This window comes from Hemiscyllium ocellatum, chromosome 7 (genome assembly GCF_020745735.1).
Source record: "Hemiscyllium ocellatum isolate sHemOce1 chromosome 7, sHemOce1.pat.X.cur, whole genome shotgun sequence".
In the NCBI taxonomy this organism is placed as follows: domain Eukaryota; kingdom Metazoa; phylum Chordata; class Chondrichthyes; order Orectolobiformes; family Hemiscylliidae; genus Hemiscyllium; species Hemiscyllium ocellatum.
The window spans coordinates 65,306,951-65,321,813 of record NC_083407.1 but is presented as its reverse complement, the minus strand read 5'-3'; the positions used below and the strand labels follow the sequence as shown (position 1 = coordinate 65,321,813).

The 14,863-nt window shown below is 38.7% G+C and overlaps 1 protein-coding gene across 3 annotated transcripts in view; it reads right to left on the bottom strand.

Moving 5' to 3' along the window:
* The window catches only part of LOC132817118 (solute carrier family 40 member 1-like), a 65,898-nt gene that overhangs the window by 15,233 nt on the left and 35,802 nt on the right, over window positions 1-14,863 (bottom strand). For all 3 annotated transcript variants that reach the window (XM_060827299.1, XM_060827300.1, XM_060827301.1), the window contains 5 exons: window positions 11,748-11,852; window positions 11,600-11,667; window positions 10,486-10,645; window positions 10,261-10,376; window positions 2,746-2,869 (listed from right to left, as the gene is read on the bottom strand). In XM_060827299.1, coding sequence (XP_060683282.1) covers window positions 2,746-2,869; window positions 10,261-10,376; window positions 10,486-10,645; window positions 11,600-11,667; window positions 11,748-11,835 — 556 coding nt within the window. In that variant the 5' untranslated portion in view covers window positions 11,836-11,852. The remainder of the gene's footprint in view (window positions 1-2,745; window positions 2,870-10,260; window positions 10,377-10,485; window positions 10,646-11,599; window positions 11,668-11,747; window positions 11,853-14,863) is intronic.

Below are 14,863 nucleotides of genomic sequence, written 5' to 3'. Positions count from 1 at the left end.
ATTTATTTAAAGTTTGTTTAATGTTGACCAGAAAAGAATTCCAAAAATAATTTTAATTATTGGAATGAAAACATGGGTAGTGCCCAGTACTAATGTCTTTGAATGGAAAGCATATCTCATCTTTATCAATAGAATATACCCAGATTTTGGAGGAAAAAATATGTAAGTGACATTCCTTTATGAAATTTGGAACTGATAAGGTCTCAGGCACAGCAGGGATATGTCAATATTTTTCTCAAGCCCATAATATAAATTCTTTTACCAAAAGAGGCAAAATAGTGCACATTGAAACAGTTTTATAAATCTGTAAAATATTGAGCTGTGACACTTCAACTGAGTAGTGTCACAAATATCTCATTTATGGTTCATGTGGTTTATACTCACCCTCTCCTTCCATCACAGGCTGGGTCTCTCCTACATTTTCTGCTGATAGGTTCAAAGTGAGCATATCAGCACCATGCACAAGAGGGAACCAGCTTGCAATTGGAAGAGCAAGTCCTCACCATGTCCCTTCCTTTTGTTTATGGAGGCAACATTTCCCAGGTTTGTTGCCCCACATGAGCGCATTTTCAAAAGTGGTTGGGGACTTCCAGAGGCAGATCTGCCTGGCACCCCTATATATTTTGAGAACCGCATTCAGAAAGAGGTTTTGTTTAGAATTTGAGCCAAATTAATTTTTAAAAAACATTCAGTGAACCTCAACAGATTGTAAACCCCATTTATGAAATCAGATTAAATGAGAAAGTGTAAATAAGAACAAAGAAAATTTACAGCCCAGGAACAGGCCCTTTGGCCCTCCAAGCCTGAGCAGATCCAAATTCACTGTCTAAACCTATTACCCAATTTCTAAGGATCTATATCCCTCTGCTCCCCACCTACCCATGCATATGTCCAGATGCACCTTAAATGAATCTACCATGCCTGCCTCTACTACCTGTGCTGGCAAGGCGTTCCAGGCACCTACCACCCTCTGTGTGAAGTACTTTCTGCGTATATCCCCCTTAAACTTTTCACCTCTCACCTTGAATGCGTGACCTCTCGTTATTGAATCCCTCACCCTAGGAAAAAGCTTATTTCTATCCACCCTGCCTATACCCTTCATGATATTGAGGATCTCAATGAGGTCCCGCCTCAATCTCCTTATTTCTAACGAAAACAATCCTAACCTAACCTCTCTTCATAGCTAGCACCTTCCATACTAGGCAACGCCATCGTAAACCTTCTCTGCACCCTCTCCAAAGCATCTACATCCTTTTGGTAATGTGGTGACCAGAACTGTACACAGTATTCTAAATGCGGCCGAACCAAAGTCTTATCCGATTTTAACATGACCTGCCATCTCTTATATTCAATACCACGTCCGATGAAGGCAAGCATACCATATGCCTTCTTGACCACTCTATCCATCTGTGCAGCCATCTTTAGGGTACAATGGGCTTGAACTCCTAAATCACTCTGCTCGTCAACTTTTCCTAAGGTTCTTCGTGAATAAAATTTGATCTCTGAGAAAGCGTGGCGCTGAAAAGTTCTCCAGAGGATGGAGCATATGTGTGAGTGGTCCCTCACATTTGCAGTAGTAAATGATTTTTAAGACTGTTTTATCTTATAAGAGAATTCGTGGAGGAAATGAGAGATTAATCCGTGCTCAAAACGTAAGTAATTATAAGCCTTTGTGTTGGATCACTTCTACTTACTTTGTTTAATTGATCCACTTAAATTTGTATTTTGTTTAAAAAGTGAAATTGTCAGATATATTTCTATTAGTCAAAACAGGTTATTTGGATTTCTTTTGAAATGTGAATGGTCTGTAACAAGATCATAACAAAACCCATTTATAGACAGTTAAGAAAATCTTACTAATAAAGTTTTATTCGACAAATATTTCAAATTAAGATCAATGTCTATAGTTGCCTAGTATTGTCACAGATGAGAAAAATATTGCCTCATTCTGCTTTCATATGAAAAGAAGTTAATGGAGAAAATATAGTCCTCAATGCATGTCATTTAATTTTTCCAGGAAGTCTGAAATCTGACTTTGGCATTGAAGTAGATAAACCTCAATTGATTTTGTAATATCATCAAAAATAAACACAAAATCTTTATTTGTAGTAACCTTACATAACACGCTTGTAACTACCTAGCATGGCAGATGGAGAAGTGCCTTGAGGAAGTTTTATCTACCTCAGAGAGACAGCAAGAGAAAGGACACTATAGATGGTAAGGGTAAGTAGGTGAGTCATGGGACAGGGAACAAAATTGCAATAGCTCGTGTGAATACGCACAGAGGAAATGACAGCATGCATCTCAACGTAGTAGTGGAGAGGTGAAGCACATGGTAGACAAGTCACAGGGAAGACATGCTTTAACGGCACACAGTCAGGAGGAGTAGACATGTTGAACCTGAGAAAACAAACAAATAAAAAAAGATGAGAATGCATTGATGAAGATGTGAGGCAGTGAGGGAATGTAAAACATAGGGTTGGGTTACTGTCGGGTCAGTAAGCACAGATGGAGAAAAGAAATGAAGTTAAAGAATGCATGCAAGAATTTTTAATCACAAAACTAAAAAACAACACTGCCAAAATCAACATTGAAAGCAAGGTCATTTTTTGGAAATGCTAAATTATAAGTAACTTTGTGGCCATTTCTACAATTACTACCTTTGATTCCAAAGTGAAAAATGAAAATGTATATCTGTTCAGCAACTAAGAAATTGTATTTTTCCAAAAGAGCTATGATAGTTACTTGATAGTTTGTCACTGTCTCCAGCAACCACTATAATCCAGTCACGTTGAATTGCAATTGACATTGCTGTGCTAGCCAGGTCTGCAATCACACCAATGACAATCACCAATGCGTAACAAACAATCTGTAAAACAAGAAGTAACATTAACATTAAGCAAGAAAGTAAACTATATAGTGTCTACAATAGAGTTTCATGCTCATGTAAAGTGAAACAATATTTTGAAAGTAGGGAATTCATGCAAGGCTAACTGTTAAATAAAATCACTGCCACTTGTGGAATAGTAGTTTGTTCGTGTTGAAGACAGCCTGTTAGGACATGTGAACCTCTTGATACACTCGTTTATTTTAATAGAGTAAAGTCTGCAAATCTCAGCACAAGCACATTCTTGAGAATACTAGTAGCATAGCCACATGCCATGAGATACAAGTTGACCAAACCATTTAGTCCTTTCCCTAACAGAACTATTAGCCCAGAAAGCAACCCTGACTATCAGGTATGATAGGGATTATATACACTGTCAAATAGTCTAATGCATTTGAAGTAACTAAATTTGCCTATATCTTAATACAACATTTAAAATTCTTAAGGGGCTTCTTAGGGTAGCTACTGGAGGAATGTTTCTCTTTACTGAGGAATCTAGAACCAGGATTTCCAATGTCAGAAAAAAGAATCAGCTATGAGATGGAGAAGAGGGGAGATTTCTTCACTCAGATTTCTGGATCAATGCAATTTACTACCGAGACAGCTGTGGATGTTCAATTGTTGAACTGAATTACATCTATTAAATTTTTGCCCATTTACCTGGCCTACCTAAATCCCCTTGATTGTGCCTTTGCATCCTCCTCATAAAACTCAGTAAAAGTGTCAGTTATGTCAACTATAAACCTAGAAATATCACATTTAATCCCTATTCAAAATAATTGATGTAGGTTGTGATTAGTTGTACACAAGCACTAATTTTTCTGTTACCCCACTTGTCAAAGGTGCGAAATTGAGAATTAGCTGTTTATTCTACTCTTTGTTTTTTGTCTGTTACCCAGTTCACAATCCAGATTGTGGATCAGTGGTGCTGGAAGAGCACAGCAGTTCAGGCAGCATCCAAAGTGCAGCGAAACCGACGTTTCGGACAAAAGCCCTTCATCAGGAATAAAGGCAGTGAGCCTGAAGCGTGGAGAGATAAGCTAGAGGAGGGTGGGGGTGGGGAGAAAGTAGCATAGGGTACAATGGGTGAGTGGGGGAGGGGATGAAGTGATAGGTTAGGGAGGAGAGGGTGGAGAGAATAGGTGGAAAAGGAGCTAGGCAGGTCGGACAGGTCCGGACAAGTCATGGGGACAGTGCTGAGCTGGAAGTTTGGAACTAGGTGAGGTGGGGGAAGGGGAAATGAGGAAACTGTTGAAGTCCACATTGATGCCCTGGGGTTGAAGTGTTCCGAGGCGGAAGATGAGGTGTTCTTCCTCCAGGCGTCTGGTGGTGAAGGAGCGGTGGTGAAGGAGGCCCAGGACCTCCATTTCCTCAGCAGAGTGGGAGGGGGAGTTGAAATGTTGGGCCACGGGGCGGTGTGGTTGATTGGTACGGGTGTCCCGGAGATGTTCCCTAAAGCGCTCTGCCCAGCCTCCCCAATGTAGAGGAGACCGCATCGGGACCAACGGATACAATAAATGATATTAGTGGATGTGCAGGTAAAACTTTGATGGATGTGGAAGGCTCCTTTAGGGCCTTGGATAGAGGTGAGGGAGGAGGTGTGAGCACAGGTTTTACATTTCCTGCGGTGGCAGGGCAAAGTGCCAGGATGGGAGGGTGGGTTGTAGGGGGGCGTGGACCTGACCAGGTAGGTTGTAAGGGGGGCGTGGATTGCCAGAACATTCTGCGGACCCCATGTGCTCTTGCTTCACTTAATTACTTCATGTGCAGAACCTTGTCAAAAGCTTTCTGAAAACCAAAAATATCACATCCATCAGTTTTGCATTTCTAATTTTCTAGTTGCATTATCAAAAATTGCCAGCAGATTTGTTAAACGTTTCACAGATTCTGGTATGAAAACAGAAGTTGCTAGAAAACCTGATCAAGTCTGGGAGCATCTGCAGAGAGAAATCAGAGTTAACGTTTCAGGTCAAGTGACCTTTCCTTGGAACTGATGTTGTTTTAGTTTTAGCGTCAGCATTTCTCCTTCTTACAATCTTCTGTTAATCTCTCATCATCCCTGCAAGTTAATCTCTCATCATCCCTGCAAGTCTCCTATTCCCCTGTTTACTGCCCAGTCTTTCTGCTGTTCTTTCTTGATTTATCCGTTGTTCCTGTCCCCAGCCTGTTGGTTGCTCCAACCAGGAGAAAAATGAAAAGAAGCTAGAAAACCTCAATAAGATGAGGCATTAGGATAATAATGCTGGTCACTGAGGGCTGACACAGGCAACTGAGAGGATTGGTAGGAGCAAGGCAACAGAGAGAAAGGAGCCAACAGAAAAGAGACAGGAAGAGAAAAATAAGCAGTGACTAGGAACAGGGGACAGGATGTTCCCAGACAAAAGTCAGACATATGAGTCGGACAAAATAGGCCTTACAGACATGGATACACTATATGTGATGAGTGTGTTACGGAAAGAACAGTACACACAGCAAAGTGTAAAAGAGAATATAGAAAGTGGAGAAAACAACTTCAGCCAATTTGGTTCAATTCTTACAGTATCAAGATATGGCTGAAGGAGCTGGATACTGCAAAAGCTATGGGTCCTGACAAACTTCCAGCAATAATACTGAAGACATGCTCCAGAATTTTCTGTGCCCTTAGCCAAGCTGCTCCAGTACAGTCACAATACTGGCAGCCACCTGAAAATGTTGAAAATTGCCCACATAAAGCAGAACAAATCCATTCTAGCCAATTACTGCACATCAGTCTACACTCAATCATCAGCGAAGTGATGGAAGATGTGATGGAAGGTGATGGAACAGTGCTATCACAAAGGACTCAGTCAGCAATAACCTGCTCTCTGACAGTCAATTTGGGTTCTACCAAAGCCACTTAACTGCTGAATTCATTGCAGCTGTAGTCAAAACATGAACAAGACACCTGAACTTCAGAGGGAAAATGAGTTTGATTGTCCTTCACTTCAAGTTGACATTTGACCAAGTGTGGCAGTAAGTAGCCTTAGCGAAACTGGAATCAATAGGAAATAAGGTGGAAACTCTCTACTGGTTGGAATCATAGCTGGCAGAAAGGAAGATGGCTATGGTTATTGGAGATCTGTTATCTTACCTCCAGGACACTGCATCCACTACTTTTCATCATTTACATGAATGATTTGGATGTGAGCATAAGAGGTATAGTTAATACGTTTGCAGATGACACCAAAATTGCAGGTGTACCGGATAGTGAAGAAGGTTACCTCGGATTACGATGGGATCTTGATCAGATGAGCCAATGGGTTGAGGAATGGCAGATGGAGTTTAATTTCGATAAATGTGAAGTGCTGCATTTTCGGAAAGCACATCTTAGCAGGACTTATGCACGTAATGGTAAGGTCCTAGGGAGTATTGCCGAACAAAGACACCTTGGAGTGCAGGTTCATAGCTCCTTGAAAGTAGAGTCACAGGTAGATAGGATAGTGAATAAGGCATTTGGTATACTTTCCTTTATTGGTCAGAGTATTGAGTACAGGAGTTGGGAGGCCATGTTGTGCCTGTACAGGACATTGGTTGGGCCACTGTTGGAACACTGCGCGCAATTCTGGTCTCCTTCCTATCGGAAGGATGTTGTGAAACTTGAAACGGTTCAGAAAAGATTTACAAGGATGTTACCAGGGTTGGAGGATTTGACCTGTAGGGAGAGGTTGAATAGACTGGGGCTGTTTTCCTTGAAGCGTCAGAGGCTGAGGGGTGACTTTACAGAGGTTTATAAAGTCATTAGAGGGAGTCCAGAACTAGAGGGCATAGGTTTAGGGTAAGAGGGGAAAGATATAAAAGAGACCTAAGGGGCAACTTTTTCACGCGGACGGTGATGCGTGTGTGGAACGGGCTGCCAGAGGAAGTGGTGGAGGCTGGTTCAATTGCAACATTTAAAAGGCATCTGAATGGGTAGGGTTTGGAGGGATATGGGCTGGGTGCTGGCAGGTGGGACGAGATTGGGTTGCGATATCTGGTTGGCATGGATGATTTGGACCGAAGCTTTTGTTTCCGTGCTGTACATTTCTATGATTCTATGACTATGACATCTCGGCAGGAGTTCCCTAAGGTAGTGTCCTAGACACAACCATCTTCAGCTTCTTCATTAATGACATTCCCTCCATTGTAAGATCAGAAGTGAAGATATTTGCTAATGATTGCACAATGTCTTACTACAGGATAGAGGTTATGTCTTTTGGAGGTGCTGTCTAAGGAACCCTCATGAGTTGTTTTATAAGTGCATTTATAAGTGATATCACTGTCGTAGTTGGAGAGTGTGAATGTTGCAAGTATTGGATAGGGTGACTCCTCAGATTTTGAAGCAGATTTAGCAGGACTTGGACAGCATCCACATTTGGGCTGATAAGTTGCATGTGATATTCACACCACAAAAATGCCAGGAAATGACCATCTACAACAAGACAGAATCCAAGCATTGCTCTTGACATTTGCATTACTGTTAAAGAATTCTGCATCATCAAATCCTGGGAAACATCTCACATCCCGTCCACCATCTACAAGGTGTAAGTGAGGTGCAGGTCGTTCTTCTATAACACAATGGTTGCATTCTTGTGCAACTTTGCATTATAGAAAAATCACGCAATATAAACAGTGCTTAAAATGTTGCCCATGTAATTGTATTATAGCCAACACACATTTTAAAAGTTTGTGCTTTACAAACACCAATTCATCAATCTTGTTATAGCGAATTCGCATTAACGAAATGCACATTATAGCAGAACTACCCATGCATGATGGAATATTATAGATGCTTGAATATGATCAGCTCCAACAATACACACAAATCTCAACACCATTCAAACTAAAGCAGGCTACTTGACTGGCACCACATCCAATACTTACATTATGACTCTCCACCTACGACACATAGTAGCTGCAGTGCATGTCACTTATAAATGCAGTGTATGCTACTTAGAAAACAACTTATCAAGGTTCCTTAGACAGCACCCCCAAAACACATAACCTCTATCCTGTAGTAAGACAGAGCTGATGATGCATAGGAATACCACAACTGCAAATTTCCTCCAAGCTACACACCATCTTGATGTATAATTATATCATATGCCTTCACTGTTGCTGAGTCAAAATGTTGAAACTGTCAGCCTAACAGCAGCATGGATGTACTCATCTACCATTGGCTGTAGTAGTTCAAGAAAGCTACCCATCACCATTGAATTAAAGATAATTCAGGTTAGGCAAGAAATGCTGACCAAGCCAGAAAGGCCCACCTCCTGTGAACAAATTTTTAAGTGTTATGTCGCTTTGAGTCAGAAGGTTCTTGGCTGAACTCCCACCTCAGAGACTTGAACACAAAATCTAGGTGATAGTTCCATTTAATACTTTATGCAGTCAGAGGCTCCATCTTTTAAATGTGACGTTAAACTGAGGTACTGCCTATCCTCTCCAATTAGTGTTAGTCACTGCTGTGATGCAGGAAATGCTGCAGCCAATTTGTGCACAACAAACTACAATCAGCAATGTGATAATGGTCATACAGTGGCCAATGTGTTTGTTTAGTGAGTGATGACTGGGGCACCAAAATAATCCATTACACTATTTTGACAGCTACAGCAGTCCTACTTGATGTTCCAGCCAATTATTATGTCCCAGTCATCACTCCCTAAACAAATTGGTTGCAACATTTGTGCACAGCAGTGCACAACACTTAAAATACTTAATTAACTGTAAACCCCATTGGGTTATTCTGAAATGACTGTCAATGCTGCATAGAAGTTTGGGCCTAGGAGTTTAGAAGTGCCCAGTAAGCATCCTGATCCCATTAAAACAGTAGAGTAGGCAATTCCTGTACACTTAACAATGTACATATGTTTGATGTAACTTCCTATAAGTCCTTTCAGCTCCACTTTCAAGGCATGTAGTACTGTGTTTCAGAACTACAAAAAGCAGCTTTAGCACTTTATTGTTTTCCATACTTTATCTCCTGTTGACAAAGTGTTCTTTTTTTTAATTACATCGTCCAGATGACCTACTTATAACTTTATTCAATCTATATCCATTCATAGCCTTTTTCTCCCACCTTCGCAGTTCTTTTATTTTGACAGCGTTCCCCACAGACAGTCCTTTCCTGCCTTCCCCACAGCTCCTATTCCTAGATAACAGGCTAAAAAGTAACATTTCCTGCCACAAGTAAAATCAGATTAAGATTCAATGCTTTTTGTGGTCATGACTGTTATTACACTTTACATAAATGGATGGTTCCTTATTTTGGTGCTGAGGAAGGAAAAGTAATGAGAGGTTACAGATTTCCTTCTTCACCACCACAACCCCCTCCACCAACCCATGTTTGCTCTTCCTCTTTCTGTCAGCTCTTGCTATTCCCACATTGCACCCAAATACTTATGCTTTCTCCCTTGTCTTTCATCAAGGATTGAAACCGTATTGTGAACTCTAACTAAGATCTACATTTTTAATGCACTGAGTATACTTAGTAAAATGCTTATTCAATGCTTTCAAAATATCTTATAGCCACTTCCTACACTACCTATAAATAATGAATGTGACACATATAAAAGGAAAGCATTTTTCTCAATTGTAATCCACAAACCTTACTGTTGCCATAAGATGTCCATTATAGGATTATGTCCATAATGTGAAATGTAAACTAGTAGTTTTTGTTCTTTTATATAAATATGTAATTTTATGAATTCATAAATATGAATTTTAGTTTTTTTTAAAATGCTTTAAGGACATAAAGCAAGATGGTGCAGGTATGTAGGTAGATTGGAAACATGGAAACACATTCTGAAGAAGGGCAGAGTTGTATGTTTTTAACAATGCTTGGTGGATTCTCTACAATAATAAGAAGTGGGAAGTGCTGAATGGTGGTATAGTGTTGGGCTATTGATTAGAGATGTGTTTGACTGTTATGTAGTATAAGCAGGGATACTGAGCCTAGGAAATCTAAGTATATTCTGGTAGCCTCACATCCAGTCAGCAGTTATCCCAAGACCAGCTTCTCCCTTTTTCAATTCTCAAATAATACTGTCAGTTTTCTCTTAGACCCAAGATCCCTCCCACTAATAACCAGGACTTCCCCTATCCATAATCCAACACCAGGCTAACCACTTGGCAGTTTCCATTTATTGATCCACAGAATCCACTTAGGATTACTAAAAACAAAGAGAAAAAAATGTTTTCGTAAACAAATTTGCAATTCATCCAAAGTTTATCATTATTTTAATCACTCATGTGCGGTTTGGGTAAACTTTGAGGAAATGACATTAATAATAATTACAAGCATGAAGAAATTAATATGGTCTTATAACAAAAAAGGCCTTGTTTGACAAGCAAAATTCACACTATTAAGTCATACTTACCTTCATCCAACCATTCCATAGGATAGTGATCTCAGCATTATAAACAAATAGCAACATAAGCACCACAGCACATAAGATCACAGAGAGATTCTGGATAAGAAGAGCAACTCGCACAACTAAAATTCAAAAAAGGAAAACATTGGTTAATGGCTAATATATCAATACATTGGACCAATGTTAATGCTCATCATGAATTATTTTTTCTGTGTAATAAAACCATCAAACCTTTCATTCTGGTGTTTCTGTCAACCCAGTTTCCAACTAAGGCACCAAATAAAATAAGTGATGAAGAAACAGCCAAACCAAAAACAGCTGGAAGCAGCAAACTATTGTTATTGAGTTCCACCAGGAAAAGTGAGACAGCAAAGTGCCACATACGATCGCCCTGAAGAACAAAATGCAAATGTATTATAACACTTTCAGATTTTTATAATATATATATCCTTGGCGGTTGGGAGGAAATAAGGAAAAATACTCTCACCTGCCTATTGTTGGGTTCCCTGGACCAAAAGAGAAAAACAACCTGTTCTCATCCTTCAGCCAACACAATTCAATCTCAAAATGGGGAAGAGTAAGTTAAGCCACAAAGCTAACACACTTCAAACAAATAATCTAATACAAGGGAGATTGTGGACATGAATAGCTATCTCATTATTCTGCAGCAAAAAATATTTCAACTGAGAATTATAATGCTGTAAAATATATAATAATATATATATATAAGCATTCTATGATGAGTAACTTTCATATTACTGCATTTTAAGATCTCCCGAAAACTATTTTCAGGGTATGCAAAGATAGAAATTGTATTGAAGTCATAACATTCAAAAACATTTGATAAGGTTTCCTTATCAGTTCAGATGTATAGTTCCTTTCAAACTGCATTTTACTGAATGGCAATATCAACTTTTCCAGCTGCTGTCTTAAGATAAAAGGTTTCCCTGTAATTCATTGTTAATTGTAAATATAAACAGATATTTTACACTGTATTTATAAAAATAGTTGTATAGTTTTTTTTAACTTTAGTAGCACATTTACAAATTGTGCAGGTTAAATAATAATAACTTGTGTGACATTTTAATTCAAAACAGTTGATTCTGAGATAATTTAAAATCTGTTTACTACATTTCATACAATGGAATAATAACATAGATAAGATTCCCTTAGTTAAAGCCATAAGAAAGGATCATTAAAAAGGCTGGGCCAAGAAAATTAAATAACTTTTTATATTTTTAATTAATATTTGAAAATTATAATTTAATAATCAATTGTAGTAAATATAATTTTAAAATCTATACAAAATTTCAAATGTACAATGGTGTTAAATAAAGTCACTCACCCATGTAGATATTAAATGAGTCAGGTAGACAAAAAAGTGGACTGAATGGAAGAACCTCCAAGTAGAATCTATGTATTTTAAAATAAAATGTTATAATTTGTTTTTTTTAAATCACCCAGTATTGTGAAGAAATAAATAAATGTTTTACCTAGTCTCTTTAAACATCCTCCCTTTTTATCTGTTGTATAATGTGTGTTCGTGCTAACAGAGGGCTCTTCTTCTATTTGAAAATCCATGGATAGTTAAAAAGCACCTTAAAAACAGAAAGACCAAAACAAAAATCAATTGTACAACATGCATTTACATTGTACAACTACTTATTTTTTTCAAAATAAACCAGTCTCAAAAGTAAATAAAATAAAATGTCCAAATTTATTTGGACATGAATCCTGGAATTCCAGCCTGAACTACCCCATATGGGTATGGAATGCAAAATTTGAAGAAAAAACTCACTAACATTTTCTCAGCAACAGTTAGAAATGGACAATAAATGTTGGCCCTGCCAGTGGTGTTCATATTGCATGAACAAATCCAAAAAAGAAAATTGGGAGCAATTAATTCACAATTTACAGACTGTTAATTTTGAAGCCGCAAAACTCAATTATACTTATTCAATAATAAGTCATATAATTATTGTCTGGCAGTACTTAAATTGTATTTTACTGAATATTTGGCATAATTTTTGTTTGGTTTTGTTAGTCCTGGAATAAATTAAAATTCATCACTGATAAGTGACCCAATAAGTTACTAACTGTTAGTGTCCTTCCGGTAATAATAAGTAATCAAAAAGGCCAATGAAATCTTGGCCTTTATCTGATTTTCTAAGTTGACATTAAATAAGTTTTAATGGAATTGTGGTAACTAGGAGTATGGAAATAAAGATGCTCAAATGGAGTTTAGCTATATATCAAGCATAAGACCAGAAGACACAGGAACAGAAATTAGGCCATTCGGCCCATCAAGTCTGCACTGTCATTCATACATGGCAGATTGGTTTTTCAAGCCCATTTTCCCACTTTCTCCACACAACCTTTGATTCTCGTGGCAATAAAGAACTTATCTATCTGTTTTTAAAATATTCTCAATGATCTCGCCTTCATAGTCTTCGGTGGCAATGAATTCCACAAATTCGCCACTCTCTGGCTAAAGAAGTTTCTCCTTATCTCCATTCCAAAAGGTCTTCCCTTTACTCTAAGACTGTGCCCTTGGGTCCTTGTCTTTCCCACCAATGGAGACATTTTCCATTCTGTCTAGGCCATTCATTATGCTGAAAGTTTCAATCAAATCCCCCCTCATCCTTCTAAACTCCATCGGATATAGACCCAGAATCCTCAAACGTTCCTCATATGTTAAGCCTTTCATTCCTGAGATCATCCTCATGAACCGCCTCTGGACTCATCCCAAGGCCAATATATCTTTCCTAAGGAAAGGGCCCAAAATTGCTCACAATATTCTAAATGTGATTAGTCCAGACCCTTATAAAGCCTCAGAAGTATTTCCCTGCTTTTATATTCTAGTCCTCTCAAGATGAATGACAACATTGCATTTGCCTTCCTGACTACTGACTCAACCTGCAAGTTTACCTGAAGAGAAACCAGGACTAGGACTCCAAAGTCCCTTTGCACTTTTGATTTCTGAATTTTATCTCCATTTACAAAATAGTCCATTACTCTATTCTTCCTACGAAACTGCATGTCCTCACACTTTCCCACATTGTATTTCATCTACCACTTCTTTGTCCACTCTCCTAGCCTGTCTACATCTTTCTACAACCTCCCCACCTCCTCAATTTTACCTGCCCCTCCACCTGTCTTTGTATCATCTGCAAGCTTAGCCAGAACGCCCTCAGTGTCTTTATCCAGATCATTGATGCAGAATGTGATAAGTTGTGATTCCAACACTGACCCTTGTGGAATACCACTAATCACCCACTTTCATCCTGAGAAGGACTCTTATATGGAGAAAGTGAGGTCTGCAGATGCTGGAGATCAAGCTGAAAATGTGTTGCTGGAAAAGCGCAGCAGGTCAGGCAGCATCCAAGGAACAGGAGATTCAACGTTTCAGGCATAAGCTGTTAATTGATTTCTGAAGAAGGGCTTATGCCTGAAACGTCGAATCTCCTGTTCCTTTGATGCTGCCTGACCTGCTGCGCTTTTCCAGCAACACATTTTCATCTAAGGACTCTTATATCCCCACTCTCTGCCTTCTGCCAGACAACCAATCTTTTATCCATGCTAGTACCTCACCTCTAACACATGGGCTCTTAACTTATTCTGCAGCCTCCTGAGCAGCACCATATCAAAGGCCTTCTAGAAGTCTAGATAGATAACGTCCATTGGCTCTCCTTGGTCTAATCTGCTTGCTACCTTCTCAAAGAATTCTAACACAATTGTCAGGCATAACCTCCCTTTGATGATATCATGCTGACTTTGCCCTATTTTACCATGATCTAACTGAATGGTGAAACTGACTTAAGGGATTGAATGTCCACTTATGTCCTATTACTATGTGTAATTATATATTTAATTTTTAAAAATTGGTGTTGCAACTTATAAACCTCAAAATGTCATCAGGTTTTATGGACTTATCTCCATGTATTTCAATAAATTATATATTAGTGAGATTAAATGCCCTAAGTATTTTGATCTGCATTTGCTAAGCAGGCAATGTCATGTGTCTGAAAGATTTACCGTACATGATTGTTTTAAGTTGAGTGCAGGACTAACAATTGTGGTAGGTTGGAATTGATGTTTAGAAGAGAAACAGGAAGCTGTTAATTGAAGCATTCTATGTGAGCTAACATAAACAATTTGGGGGGGGGGGGGGGCATTTCTCTTTATCAAAGACACAAAAAGGATATACCATTAGGAGAGAAATAAAATATTTCAAAGAGGCAGAGATATATGGCAAATGCAAATTAATATAGCATAGTGTAAGAAATGCAAGTTGTGAGGAAGCCCAAGAGCAAGGACTACATGCTTAATGAAATAAGTTTAAGGTTGTAGATGCGCAGTGATCTGAGCCCAAATATATAACTTAGTAGATTAATAGACATATGAAATAAGGAAAAATTTTGCTAGGAGAAAAGTTAGCTGGAAACTCAATGACAAGTGGTCATTAATCTAAAATCATCACAGAGAGCAAAATGAAAACATACACAACAGAAGCAGAGGTAGGTCATTTGGCCCTTGAATGTGCTCTGCCATTCAATGGGATCATGACTAATATTTTTGTGATCCAAATGCCACATTTCCATCTATACCC